The sequence below is a fragment of the Rhinoraja longicauda genome, chromosome 22 (assembly GCF_053455715.1).
Source record: "Rhinoraja longicauda isolate Sanriku21f chromosome 22, sRhiLon1.1, whole genome shotgun sequence".
In the NCBI taxonomy this organism is placed as follows: domain Eukaryota; kingdom Metazoa; phylum Chordata; class Chondrichthyes; order Rajiformes; family Arhynchobatidae; genus Rhinoraja; species Rhinoraja longicauda.
The window spans coordinates 16,630,468-16,643,069 of record NC_135974.1 but is presented as its reverse complement, the minus strand read 5'-3'; the positions used below and the strand labels follow the sequence as shown (position 1 = coordinate 16,643,069).

Below are 12,602 nucleotides of genomic sequence, written 5' to 3'. Positions count from 1 at the left end.
CAAGCCATCCAGTGCGTGAACTGAGAGTGATATTTCATCGTCAGTACTTCACCAGTAGCCGTCCAATTTCAAGAGGCAGATGTCTGGCCCACAGCTCCAGATAGAGTGCAAAACGACCACATGGTGGCAAAAGGCAACCAGCGCATATTCACAATTAAGTCCCCGTTTATTCATTCATTACAAGGATGCAAGCAGCACTGGCAAAGCCAATGTTCATTGTCCACCCCATACTGCCCTCAAGGTGGGAGTGGTGAGCCACAACTTTAACTGGACAGCCTTTCTAGTAAAGATATCGACAAAATAATGCAGACAGCACAATATTTTTGCAAGGGATGTACACGAAGCACTGCCTTAACGCAGCAGCTTATAGCAAGGACCCATAATCACCCTGTCCACCATCATGCCACTACATGGGGATGGTGGTGCTGGAGCCAAAAAACATGGCCACCAGGTTCAAGAACAGCTTCATCCCAGCAATCACCAGGCTCCTGCAACTATGAACTTTGTTTTGGTTGCACTAGACTTTGGTTTTGCACTATTATGATTTGGTTATCTCGTTTTACTGATTAATTTATTGTAGTATTGATAATTGTATATTTACAAGCACCTCGTGTTTTATGTGGTGATTATGCGCTTGAAAAGCAATGTGTGATTCAAAAACGTGCAAATTAAATATACACGCAAATATGCTGCCAGCAGTAAATTTGAACATATTATTCCAAAAATACCAACGGATAAATCAAGCTTTGGTACTAAAAGAACAAGCGGATTATTCCAAAAGGCTTAAATCAAACACGCTAACTACACGAGGATGTGGCAGTCCCTGGTGGTGAGCCACCCATTGTACGAACCCTCGGCTCGGGGGTTGGGGTCACGGAACTTGGAATGGAGAGGAGTGACGGTTGCTAGTGGAGTTCCACGAGGATTTGAACTGGCTGGGGGTTTGGGGAACTGTGTGGTGCTTGAGGAATAAAGAATACTTCGCTTGACATGTGTCCCGCTTCATTGGCTTTGTTTGACACTCGTGTACCGCTTCATTAGTGACCCGACGGTCTGAAATAGGCAATCACAATAATGGACGCCGCCAGCGCTCGGCCCGCCGTTGCCGCCAACCAGGCCCAACAAAACGTGGTTGCACGAGCTGTGGCTGACCAGGTGGCAGGGCGGAAGTTCGCTCGATCGCCGGATTTTCAACGTCATTCATGGGTTGGCCCACCCATCTTTCCTTTCCGACGGTCACGATGGTGGCTGCACGTTTCATGTGGCATGGGTTGCGGAAGCAAGTTGGTCGTTGAGCCCAGGCGTGCATTCCGTGCCAAACATCAACGGTGCAGTGGCACGTCCGGGCGCCAGTGCACGTGCCTCGCCAGCGCTTTGACCATGTTCACATGGATATCGTGGGGCTGCTAACTCCATCCCGGGGTGCCTCGCATCTTCTGACGGTGGAGGACCATTTTACGCGGTAGCCGGAGGCCATTCCGTTCGTAGACACTTCTGCCCTGTCGTGTGCTCGCACCCTCGTGGCCCACTGAATTGCCAGTTTCGGGATGCCGCTGGACATTTCCTCAGACCGGGGTGCCCAGTTCATGTCTGAGTTGCCTGTGGCCCGCAATGGCTCATCTGTTGGGCACACAGCTTCACCACATGATGGCGTATCATCCCCAGTCTAATGGGTTGGTGGAGCGGTTCCACCGCCATCTCAAGCCGCTTTGAAGGCATGCCTCACAGGCCCAGAATGGATGGATGAGTTGCCGTGGGTTTTGCTGGGTATTTGGACCACCCCAAAGGAGGATTTGGCTTTGTCCGCAGCCAAATTAGTCTATGGCACCCCGCTCACTGTTCCCGGGGAATTTATTCTGGCCGCTGGTGCGTCCCGGGAGCAGCCGTCATCTGTGTTGGTCCGTTTGCGGGAGAAGGTCGGCACCCTACCCACCTGCCCCCGGCTCTCATGAACTTTTCGGATTTTTTTCTCCTCCGCGACGCCCACAGGTCGCCTTTGCAGCGCCCATATGAGGGTCGCTTTCAGGTGCTGCAGCATGGGCCCATTACTTTTGTTTTGGACATGGGTGGTCGGCGGGAGACTGTCTGTGGCTCGTTTGAAGCCATCCGATTTGGACCTTAGCGAGCCAGTGCGAGTGGCCCAGCCTCGTTGTCAGGGACGCCCTCCGTCCCGGATGCTCCCAAATTCGTCCGTACCAGGCGTGACCCCTGTGAGTGGGGACGTATGCATGAGGTCCGGCCACCTCGTTCATCTTCCCGTTCGGTTCCGTGCCTCTGGTTCTTGGGGGGGGGGGGGGTTCTGTGGCAGTCCCTGATGATGAGTCACGCGTGGTGCAAACCCTCAGCTCGGGGGGGGGGGGGGGGGCTCACGGAACTTGGCATGGGGAGGAGTGGCAGTTGGTAGTGGAGCTCCAGGAGGATTTGAACTGATTGGGGGTTTGGGGAGCTGTGTGGTGCTTGAGGAATAAAGAAAACTTTGCTTGACACGTGTCCCGCTTCATTGGCTTTGGTTGACACTCGTGTCCCGCTTCAAGATGCTTGTATTGTGCTTGTGTTATGGGCCTGCAAAGCTGCAGCAAGAACGTCATGGTTCCATTGCCGGTATGCAAAACCATTAAACTCTCTTAACTCTTGCGAGACTTGGTGAATGTGCAGGCAAAGGCAAGGCATTCAGCACAGGTCAGGGTGATCTTTTGCCTGCTGAGCTTCTCTTTTTGGTCTTGGTTTTTGAGAGCTACTGTTAGAATAGCCTCAACAAGCAAAGGCAGGAATAGGCCTCTGGGCCTTCAGCCTGCCCTGTCATTCATTATAAACATGGCTGATTTATGTTTGGCCTCGATTGCCCTACTGTGTTAGTTCTTCATCATCCTTTATTTCTTAGATTTCTCACATAATTAACACAAGGAGCACAAGAAAATAAAGTAGTAAGCAGGATATTGGACAGCAGATACTGCCCGTCAGTACTCTTAATTGCACCTTCCATCACTTTGCTTATGATTGAGTCTAGATTGACTGCACAGAAATCAGTCAGACTGGATTTATCTTGCTTTTGAGTTAGGATCGACAGAAGCAACTTTCCACTTTATCAGGCAGATATCAACTTTGAGATTGTACTTAGAATCATGGTTAATTCGGGAGTATTTCTCTTCAGTACCACAGAGGTTCTTGTCTGGTCTGATTACTGCTGCTATTTTTAGTGCTCTCAGTAGACCACTTTTTGATTTAGATCGAAGCAAATGCAATTTGCTGAAGACTGGCTTCTGTCATTGAATCTCACGAGGAAGCCAAGTTGAACTGTCCACTCAGTACATCTTGCTAAACAAAACTCTCTATTGACTTGCATTGCACCGCCATGATATTAGTGTAAATAGATAATCCAATAACTGGGCGGCACAGTGGTAGAGCTGCTGCCTCACAGCGCCAGATTCAACCCTGACTACTGGTGCTACATGTGTGGAAACTGTACATTCTCCCCGTGACCATGTGGGTTCTATATTTCATGTTCCAGGAGAAGAATTAGACCATTTGGCCCATCAATTCTACTCCATCGTTCAATCACGACTGATCTATCTTTCCATCTCAAATCCATTCTCCTGCCTTCTCCCCATAACGCCCGACACCTTACTAATCACCAATCTGTTCATCTCCACCTTAAAAATGTCCATCAACTTAGCTTCCATAGTCACCTGTGGCAACAAATTCTACAGATTCACCACCCTCTGACTAAAGAAATTCCTTCTCATCTGCTTTGTAAAGGTATTCTGAGGCTATGACCTCTGGTCCTAGACTCTCCCACTAATGGAAATATCCTCTCCACATTCACTCTAACCAGGCCTTTCACTATTTGGTAAGTTGCAATGAGGTCCCCCCTCATCCTTCAAAACTCCAGCGAGCACAGGCCCAGTGCTGCCAAAAACGCTTTTCTCCATGTGCTCCAGTTTCCTCCCACATTCCAAAGACACGCAGGTTTGTAGGTTAATTTGCTTCTGTAAATTGCCCATAGTGTGTAGGATGTGAAAATGGGATCACAAGAGATAGGAGTAGAATTAGGCCATTTAGCCCATCAAGTCTACCCTGCCATTCAATCATGACTGATCTCACTCCTAACCCCATCTGCTGCCTTCTCCCCCTAACCTCTCACACCCATACTATCTATATCTGCCTTAAATATATCCACTGATATTGCCTCCAGCCCTCTGTGGCAGAATTCCACAGATTCACCACCCTCTGACTAAAGATATTCCTCCTCATCTTCCTATAAGAATGTCCTTTCATTTTGAGGCTATGACCTCTAGTCCCACACTCTCCCACTAGTGAAAACATCCTCTCCACATCCACTCTGTTTTTGTATAAGCCCTCTCAAAATAATAACATGGAACTAGAGTGCAGGTGATCAAGTCAAGAGAGTCAAGCGTTTTATTGTCATATGTCACAGATAGAACAATGAAATTCTTACTTTCAGCAACACAACAGAATATGTAACATAGTACATTATAAATAATATAATAAACTAGAGGGAAAAAATTGTTCAGTGTGTGTACATACTCACAAATATACACACATATACATACGTGTATACACACATATATATACACACATATATATGTATAATAATCAATGGTTGGTGTGGGCTGGGTGGGCCAAAGGACATGCTTCCACGCTGTATCTCTAAACTAAACCCAGTCACATTCTGCAAGGTACTATCCCATGCCATACTGTTTCAGTTCCTTTACCAATGACACTACTTCAATGACAAATCCTCAATCATAAAACCAGAAGCAGGATGTTTGTTGATAAGTACATGACATTCTTTTCCATTCCTACCTTTTCAAATAGGATGCACAGAAATTATACTGAAGCATATTTCATTTTAACTTTCATTTCTGAGGAAAAGACACTGCGAAATATTAGCTGTTTTCTCCCTCTACATGTCTTATGTATTTCTCAACATATTTTAAATTTTAGCTAATGAAGCAATCTGTGCCTATGCACAGCAAGGCCTAGACAGCACAGACTCAATCTGAGAGTAATAATGACACCATGCTGGTAAACAGCAATGACATTTTCCACAAGAGAGACCATAACCTCCACAACATTAATTAGAACACAACTTGAAGCAGGAGTCATCCATACAACTCATGGATCATAACCCACCATTCAAAACCATGGCTCCACTTACCCACTCAATCCACATCATTTTGTTATATTTTTAATTTTTACCATCTCATAATTTCCTCGTGACCAACGATTGGAGGTGTCGATCTCCTGACTTTTGCTGCTGCTATTGATACACCAGGATCCCACTAACAACAACAACGATGAACCTTTGAAGATAGTATGGAGCCATTTCCTTTGAAAGCAGTTAGCAGTTCTAATCTTACCAGTATTCCTCCAATCTCATCGATTACTCTGCCACCTGTTCCCATCTCATATTCCTTCAACCATTCATTTCACAAATGACTGAAAAAAATGTTGACCATACTAAATTCAAATTTCCATTACATGGGCGGCACGGTAGCGCAGCGGTAGAGTTGCTGCTTTACAGCGAATGCAGCGCCGGAGACACAGGTTCGATCCTGACTACGGGTGCTGCACTGTAAGGAGTTTGTACGTTCTCCCCGTGACCTGCGTGGGTTTTCTCCGAGATCTTCGGTTTCCTCCCACACTCCAAAGACGTACAGGTATGTAGGTTAATTGGCTGGGTAAATGTAAAAATTGTCCCTAGTGGGTGTAGGATAGTGTTAATGTACGGGGATCACAGGGCGGCACGGACTTGGAGGGCCGAAAAGGCCTGTTTCCGGCTGTAGATATATGATGATGATGATGATGATGATCTTAATTTACATAGAATGTGCTTAATACAGCCCTTCAATTAAGTCTAGACAGGGATGCAATTATACTATAAATACATCAAACATGGACCTTGCCTCAAGTTTACATGAATTATGAACATGGCAGACTGGAAGACTTACAGAAAGAACACAAAACAAAAAAATTTAAATACAGCACATTAGCACTAATAGTGAATACAGAATATCAAAGAGAAGATGTTGGCCAGTGTAAGCAAGTTGAGCCAAAGGGCCTGTTTCACACTGTGACTCTATGCCCACTTTCAATTTCTACATTTGCCATATTTTTCATGATGCAACCGATTTAATTGCAAAACTATAATGCAAGGAAATCAAATCATTGCTTATCTATTGGTACAACCACTTAAAATAGCCCATGCAGACCTTACATAAGCCAATTAATTATAGGAAGACAAAGACAAAAAAAAATTGAAAACTCAATGTTGTGCCATTTCATTAGTGATGGATATATTTGTTGGTATTGGTATATTATAGATATGTGTACCGAGATACAGAGAAAGGCTGTTTGGTGCTATCCAGGCAAATCATACTAAACACGAGTATACTTAAGTCAATCACAAGGACAACAGGTACAAAGAAACAAAACCCAGAATGCAGAATATAGTGCCAGAGCATTGTTGCATTATAGTTAGAGAAAGTACAATTTCAAAAGTGCACAGTCCAGAATGAGGTAGATTGGAAGATTGGGACTACACCCTAGTTTATGGGAGGACTGTCGAGTAGTCTGATAGAAGCAGGGAAGAAGCTGTTCCCAAATCTGATGGGGCATGCTTTCAAGCCTTTGTGTCTTCTATCTGATGGGACAGGGAGAAGAGATAATGAAAATGGTTCTTGATTATGTTAGCTGCTCTCCTGAGGCAGCGTGGTGCAGAAGGAGGCAACAGTACGGAGGCTGGCTTATGTGATAGACTGGGCTATATCCACAACTCTAGCAATTCCTTGCTGGCTTGGGCAGAGCCATTACCAAACCAAGCTGTGATGTATCCTGATCAGGTACTTTCTACAATGCATCTGTGCATGCAGGCAGATGTATCAAACTTCCCAAGTCTCTTGAGGAAGTAGAGGCATTTTCTTTGCTGCAGAAATTGCTGGATTGTACAAAAATAAGCTTAAAAACATAGGGTTTTTCTTCTTACCTGCATACGTGCTTACATTCATTAACTGATGCAAAAGGATTGCTCCCTCCCTAATCAAACAACTTTTTTTGGCCACGCAAGGATAAACACAGAAAGAACTCCCGTTTGTCTTCAAATAATCCCAGGCAATCTTCACTCACCCAAGAGACAAAAAATGTGGCTGTGGTATAAATGAATCATCTCAAAAAGTACCACCGACCAGCAGCACCTATTTAGAGCCCAATGCATTCTGTGCTTGTTCAGAACAGTAAGTCAGGCACATTCCGTGTATATGCACATACCTCGCCAATAAACTTATTCATTTCATTCAGTGAATGGTTGTTTCTCACTCTGACAGCTTCTGGCAGACCTGCACCCAGTATCACCGTCACAGACATCAGATTGGACATTGTGAGTGCGAACCTGCAGAAGATGACCGACCCGGATGGAGCCCCTAGTCGTGTCCTCGGAAACCACTCTGACCAGCTGGCAGGAATATTCATGGACATATTTAACCTACAATCTGAGGTACCCATCTGCTTTAAGACTACTGCCATCTCATTATCAAAAGAAATGTGGCAGCATGCCTCAATGACATGGCCAATGGCTCTGGCATACACCATCATGAGCTTTGTGAGGCAGGTTTGGTTTAGTTTAGCTTAGAGATAAAGCATGGAAACAGGCCCTACAGCCCACGTCGACTGTAGACTAGCCATTCACACTAGTTCTGCTATCTCACTTTCCGACTACATACCAGGGTCACCTTAAAGGGCCAATTAACCTACAAACTTGCACATCTTGGGATGTGGGGGGATATCAGGGTTACAGAATGTGCAAACATCGCACAATCAGCATCCGAGGTTAGATCGAACATGGTCTCTGGCACTGTGAGGCTCTACTAGCTGTGCCACCCATCTCGGTCATGCCACACATCAGATCCAGCCTTAAAAAACAGCTTTAATCCACGGCCTACCACCGCGAGGTCCATGGCAGATGGCATCTCCCTGGCACTACTCACCCTCAAAACATCTGGATAACAAAGACACCTACGTCAGACTCCTATTATTGAGATTGCTCCACCTCAACACCATAATTCCATCCATCTCTAAACTTTTGGACTTAGGTCTCAACATACCCTCTGTAATTGGATCCATAACTGCCTGACCTATAGACCATAATCAGTGAGGCAACAAAAATCCTTCATGAGAATTCTCAACATTAGTGCATCACAAGGCCGCCTCCTCAGCTTCTTAGTATCCTCCCCATACACTCAAGGCTGTGTTAATCCATTTACTAGTTTGCAGAGGACACCACTGCAACTGGCCAGATCTTGAATAATGAACAGGGCACAGGAAGGATTATAGAGTTTAGCAACATGGTGTCCAGACTACAATCCCTCCCTCAATGTCAGTAAGATGAAGGAGCCAGTCATCGACTTCAGGAAGCAGGGTGGAGTACTCGCTCAGTCAACAAATGAAGGCAGTCGAGAGCATCAAGTTCCCAGGTGTAAATATCATCAATTTGTCCTGATACAACCACATTGACGCTAAGGCCAAGAAAGTATAGGCCTCCAATTCCTCAGAAGGCTAAATAAAGTCCGCATGCCTCCAAAGACTTATCAATTTATACAGCTGTGCCACAGAAAACATCCTATCCACATGTGTCACACCAAATGCTCTGCCCAAGGCTTCTAGAAATTAGAGAATAGAAAACGCAGCCCAGTTCATCACACAAACCAATGCTCCCCCCATCGACTCCATCTACAGTCACATTGCCTTTTTCTATTTTGCACGACATGATGCATTATATTTCTTCCACTGTATGTCAGTACACGGACAATAACAAACTAACATCAATACTAGATGATTCATGCTAACCTCTAAAATGAAGCTCAAAGCGATAGTTCTCCAATTGAGGACAAATGCTGTCTGGTAAATGGAAGTGAGAAAAGCTACCAGCTCAAATTTTTTCCAGAAATTAATCACATGTCCCCGATGGGGACTTACAATAATCAAGCAATAATAAATGATACCAATCAAATTAAACTGTGCTACTCTATAAGAAACCTTAAAAAGGTGTATTTATCCATTTTATAATATCTGGAGGATTATGGTTCAGAATCCACCACTCTGAGAACAATTACCAATAGGTCATTTCAAGTGCTAACTTCTCTTCTAGTAATCTGTGGGAACTGGATGGCCATTGAGAAGCAATGAACAATTTCTTTCCCCAGCCACCTCGCCTAACCAGATAGCTTGATGGACAAAGTTTTCAAATGGGATGCAGATCCCTTCCACCACTTCAATTGAATTGCAGCAAAAAAAATCAAAAAATCATTTTATCAAAATTGGTGAAGGAATTCAGCAGTTCACCCTTTCTTCTCACCTCTTTCAACCGGCTATCTCCTCTCTACTCCAGCCTTGAAAGGTTCCAACGCACACTTGGCCGTTTCGTTTCACAGATGTTTGCTGACTCGCCAAGTTCCTCAAGTACTTAGTTCTTTGCCCCAGATTCCAGCCTCTAATGTTTCCACAATCAGTCTGTCAACTCTCAAATCCAGCCAGTACTGCCAGATTAAGTGGCACAAGCAATTGGATGGCCACAGAATAAAAATGAACAAAAAAGAGCTGGAAACACTCTGGAGATTAGACAGCATCTGTGGAAATGGAAACATTTTATATCAAAGACACTTCATCAGAGCTGACAAAATGTTAAAACAAGGGGACCAGGCAGTTGGCACAGAGATGGTCAAGCACCCCGCCAGCACAGATGCTGCCTGACCCGCTGAGTCACTCCAGGAGTTTGTTCTTTAATCCAGATTTCAGTCTCTTGTGTCCACAATCACCCAGCCTGTCAAAGTTCAACTCTGACCAGAATTGCTGGATTAACTGGGAGGAAAAGCAACCCACAGAATAAAGGTGCTGGAAACATTCTGGAGGTCAGGAAGCATCTGAGAAAGCAGACACGAGAAACTACAGATGCTGGAATCGTGATCTGTGGAAACCCTTGACCTGCTGAGTTTTTCCAGCTCTTTTTGTTGTTCCTGCAATTCAATTGTTGTGGTGGGAAGAGCTTTACAGCCCATCTGAAGTCCTTATATATCAAACTATTTGAATAGATGAGAATGATAAAAAGAAAAAATATATATTTATTGCTTCTGAATGGCCAGTTTCTCCAAATCACTAGATAGAGATGAAAAGTGGAGATGTTAGCATCATTTCATTTAATACACAGATTCTCTGGCCCTGGAGAACAAGGAACTGCTGATGCTGTCTAAAGGATCCCAACCCAAAACGTCACCTATCCATGATCTCCAGAGATTCTCCAGTTACTTGAGTACTGTGTGTCTTCAGCAACTACAATGCTGAAGGGCGGCACGGTAGCGCAGCGGTAGAGTTGCTGCTTTACAGCGAATGCAGCGCCGGAGACTCAGGTTCGATCCTGACTACGGGTGCTGCACTGTAAGGAGTTTGTACGTTCTCCCCGTGACCTGCGTGGGTTTTCTCCGAGATCTTCGGTTTCCTCCCACACTCCAAAGACGTACAGGTATGTAGGTTAATTGGCTGGGTAAATGTAAAAAAAATAAAAAAATTGTCCCTAGTGGGTGTAGGATAGTGTTAATGTACGGGAATCGCTGGGCGGCACGGACTTGGAGGGCCGAAAAGGCCTGTTTCCGGCTGTATATATATGATGATGATATGAATGCTGAGAACCATATTCTGCACTCTGTGTCTTCCCCTTTACTCTACCCATTATACACAAGTTTGGCCTGATTGTATATGTATTGCAATTCTGATTTGATTGGATAACATGCAAGATAAAGCTTTTCACTGTACCTCAGAACACATGACAATAAAAACCCTAAACTTTCATCAGAGCTGAGAAAATACAGAAGCAAGGACACAAAGTGCTGGAGTCAACCGATCAGGCAGCATCTCCAGAGAACATGAAGTTTTGTGTCATTTTTGTAACCAGTATCAACAGTTCCTTGTTTCTATAAAATGCTGAAATAAGTTGATTGAACCCCCCCCCCCCCCCCCCAAAAAAATTTTTTATCAGAAAGAGGGCATGAATAATCAAAGCCAGAACAGAAATAAACAACACAGCAATGAAGTAGATGTTGGAATCTGTTAGCAAAACGGACACAAAGTGCTGGAGCAACTCAGCGGGTCAGGCAACATTGGAGAATGTGGGCCGGGACCCTTCATCAGCCGGGGCTCGCTCACACACCCCTCAACCACACTCCAATCCACCTTCGCCCAAACACCCCCTCACCCACACACTAGCCCACACTGATCCACGCACCAGGCCTTCACCCAAACATTCTTGCCCACACATTAGCCCACCCCACCAACAGGACCACCCTCACCCACATACCCCTCGCCCACACATCCTCCTACCCTCGTCCACACACCCGCCTACCCTCGCCCACACACCCGCCTACCCTCGCCCACACACCCGCCTACCCTCGCCCACACACCCGCCTACCCTCGCCCACACACCCGCCTACCCTCGCCCACACACCCGCCTACCCTCGCCCACACACCCGCCTACCCTCGCCGCCAAGCGCGCGGAGTCAGGATTCCCGGGCAGGAACAGGGCCGAGAACCACCGATCACGCGAAGGCAGTGACACCCCCCCTCCCTGCAGCCAGGGCTGCCGCCTTACCTTCCGTCTCCTCGGGCGTGCGACAGCGGCCGAGCGCTGGGCAAACGGGCCCGACAGTCCGGGGTGTCCGGAGGCGCGGGGCCTGGGGCCTACGAAGGGCAGGGACGAGAAGGGCGCCTGCCTTCGCCCCCCTCACACGCCAGACCGGGCAGTCAGGGCCTTTACCGTGAGGGGGAGGGGGAGGCGGGCCCGCCCCCGTTACCGCCACTGTCTGTGATAACCCCCGAGGCCTCTTGTTTACATTTAAACGCTCAACTCACGCCGTGACTCCACAAAACCCATGACGTGATCGGCGGACTCCACTGACGTCGACTGAATCTGCGCATCCCCTCTGCGCTCTCCTCGGGGCTGGAGTTCCCGCCTCCTCGCCTGCCACGTGACCCGCACTACTGAATATTAATGAACGTTCAACATTAATGGCTGATTCCAGAATATAAATACAGGGGGAAGGAGTGGATTTCAATGTTAATGACGGGAGGGGTTTGTTTAATATTAATGATGGGGCGGGTCAATTATCTTTTTATTATATTACTGAAACTCCCAATATGTTTGTGGATTGTGGATATATTTGTTTTCGAAATACAGCCAAAACGGTACACTATACCGTGACAATTTTAGGCCCGCCTTACTTACCATTGGCCTGCGGTTCAAATGATTGTTATATTTTAATTTTTGGGGGCTTTTTAAACTTAAAAAAAAAACACTTTTTAAACTTTAATAAATTTGATTGCCTCTACCACCTCCCCCCACGTGGGGTCCGGCCCGTCCTGATTGGCTACCTCCGTCTGTCCGTCTTTGATGTCACAATAGGAACCCAGCGGTCCGCGTCCGCGCACGCGCAGTGGGACCTTTTGATTTAATACTTACATAAGATGGCCGCCGGATCCGCGCGTGTGCAATTGGGGGAGGGTTGCCGCTCGGAGGGGGGCGGGACGGGACGGGACGGGAC

At 46.3% G+C, this 12,602-nt stretch overlaps 1 protein-coding gene across 3 annotated transcripts in view; it reads right to left on the bottom strand.

The window, feature by feature from the left end:
• oser1 (oxidative stress responsive serine-rich 1) overlaps nucleotides 1–11,965 on the bottom strand; it is a 39,330-nt gene extending 27,365 nt beyond the window's left edge. Inside the window, exons 1-2 of one of the 3 annotated variants that reach the window (XM_078418849.1) lie at nucleotides 11,654–11,965; nucleotides 9,371–9,641 (exon numbers count right to left, since the gene is read on the bottom strand). Coding sequence is in view for 1 of the 3 variants with exons in the window: in XM_078418847.1 (XP_078274973.1) it covers nucleotides 11,914–11,935 (22 nt within the window). In the remaining 2 variants the exon portion in view is untranslated. The remainder of the gene's footprint in view (nucleotides 1–9,370; nucleotides 9,642–11,653) is intronic. The other 2 variants (XM_078418848.1, XM_078418847.1) reach the window with 2 other exon arrangements.
• Between the last annotated feature and the right edge of the window lie 637 nt (nucleotides 11,966–12,602).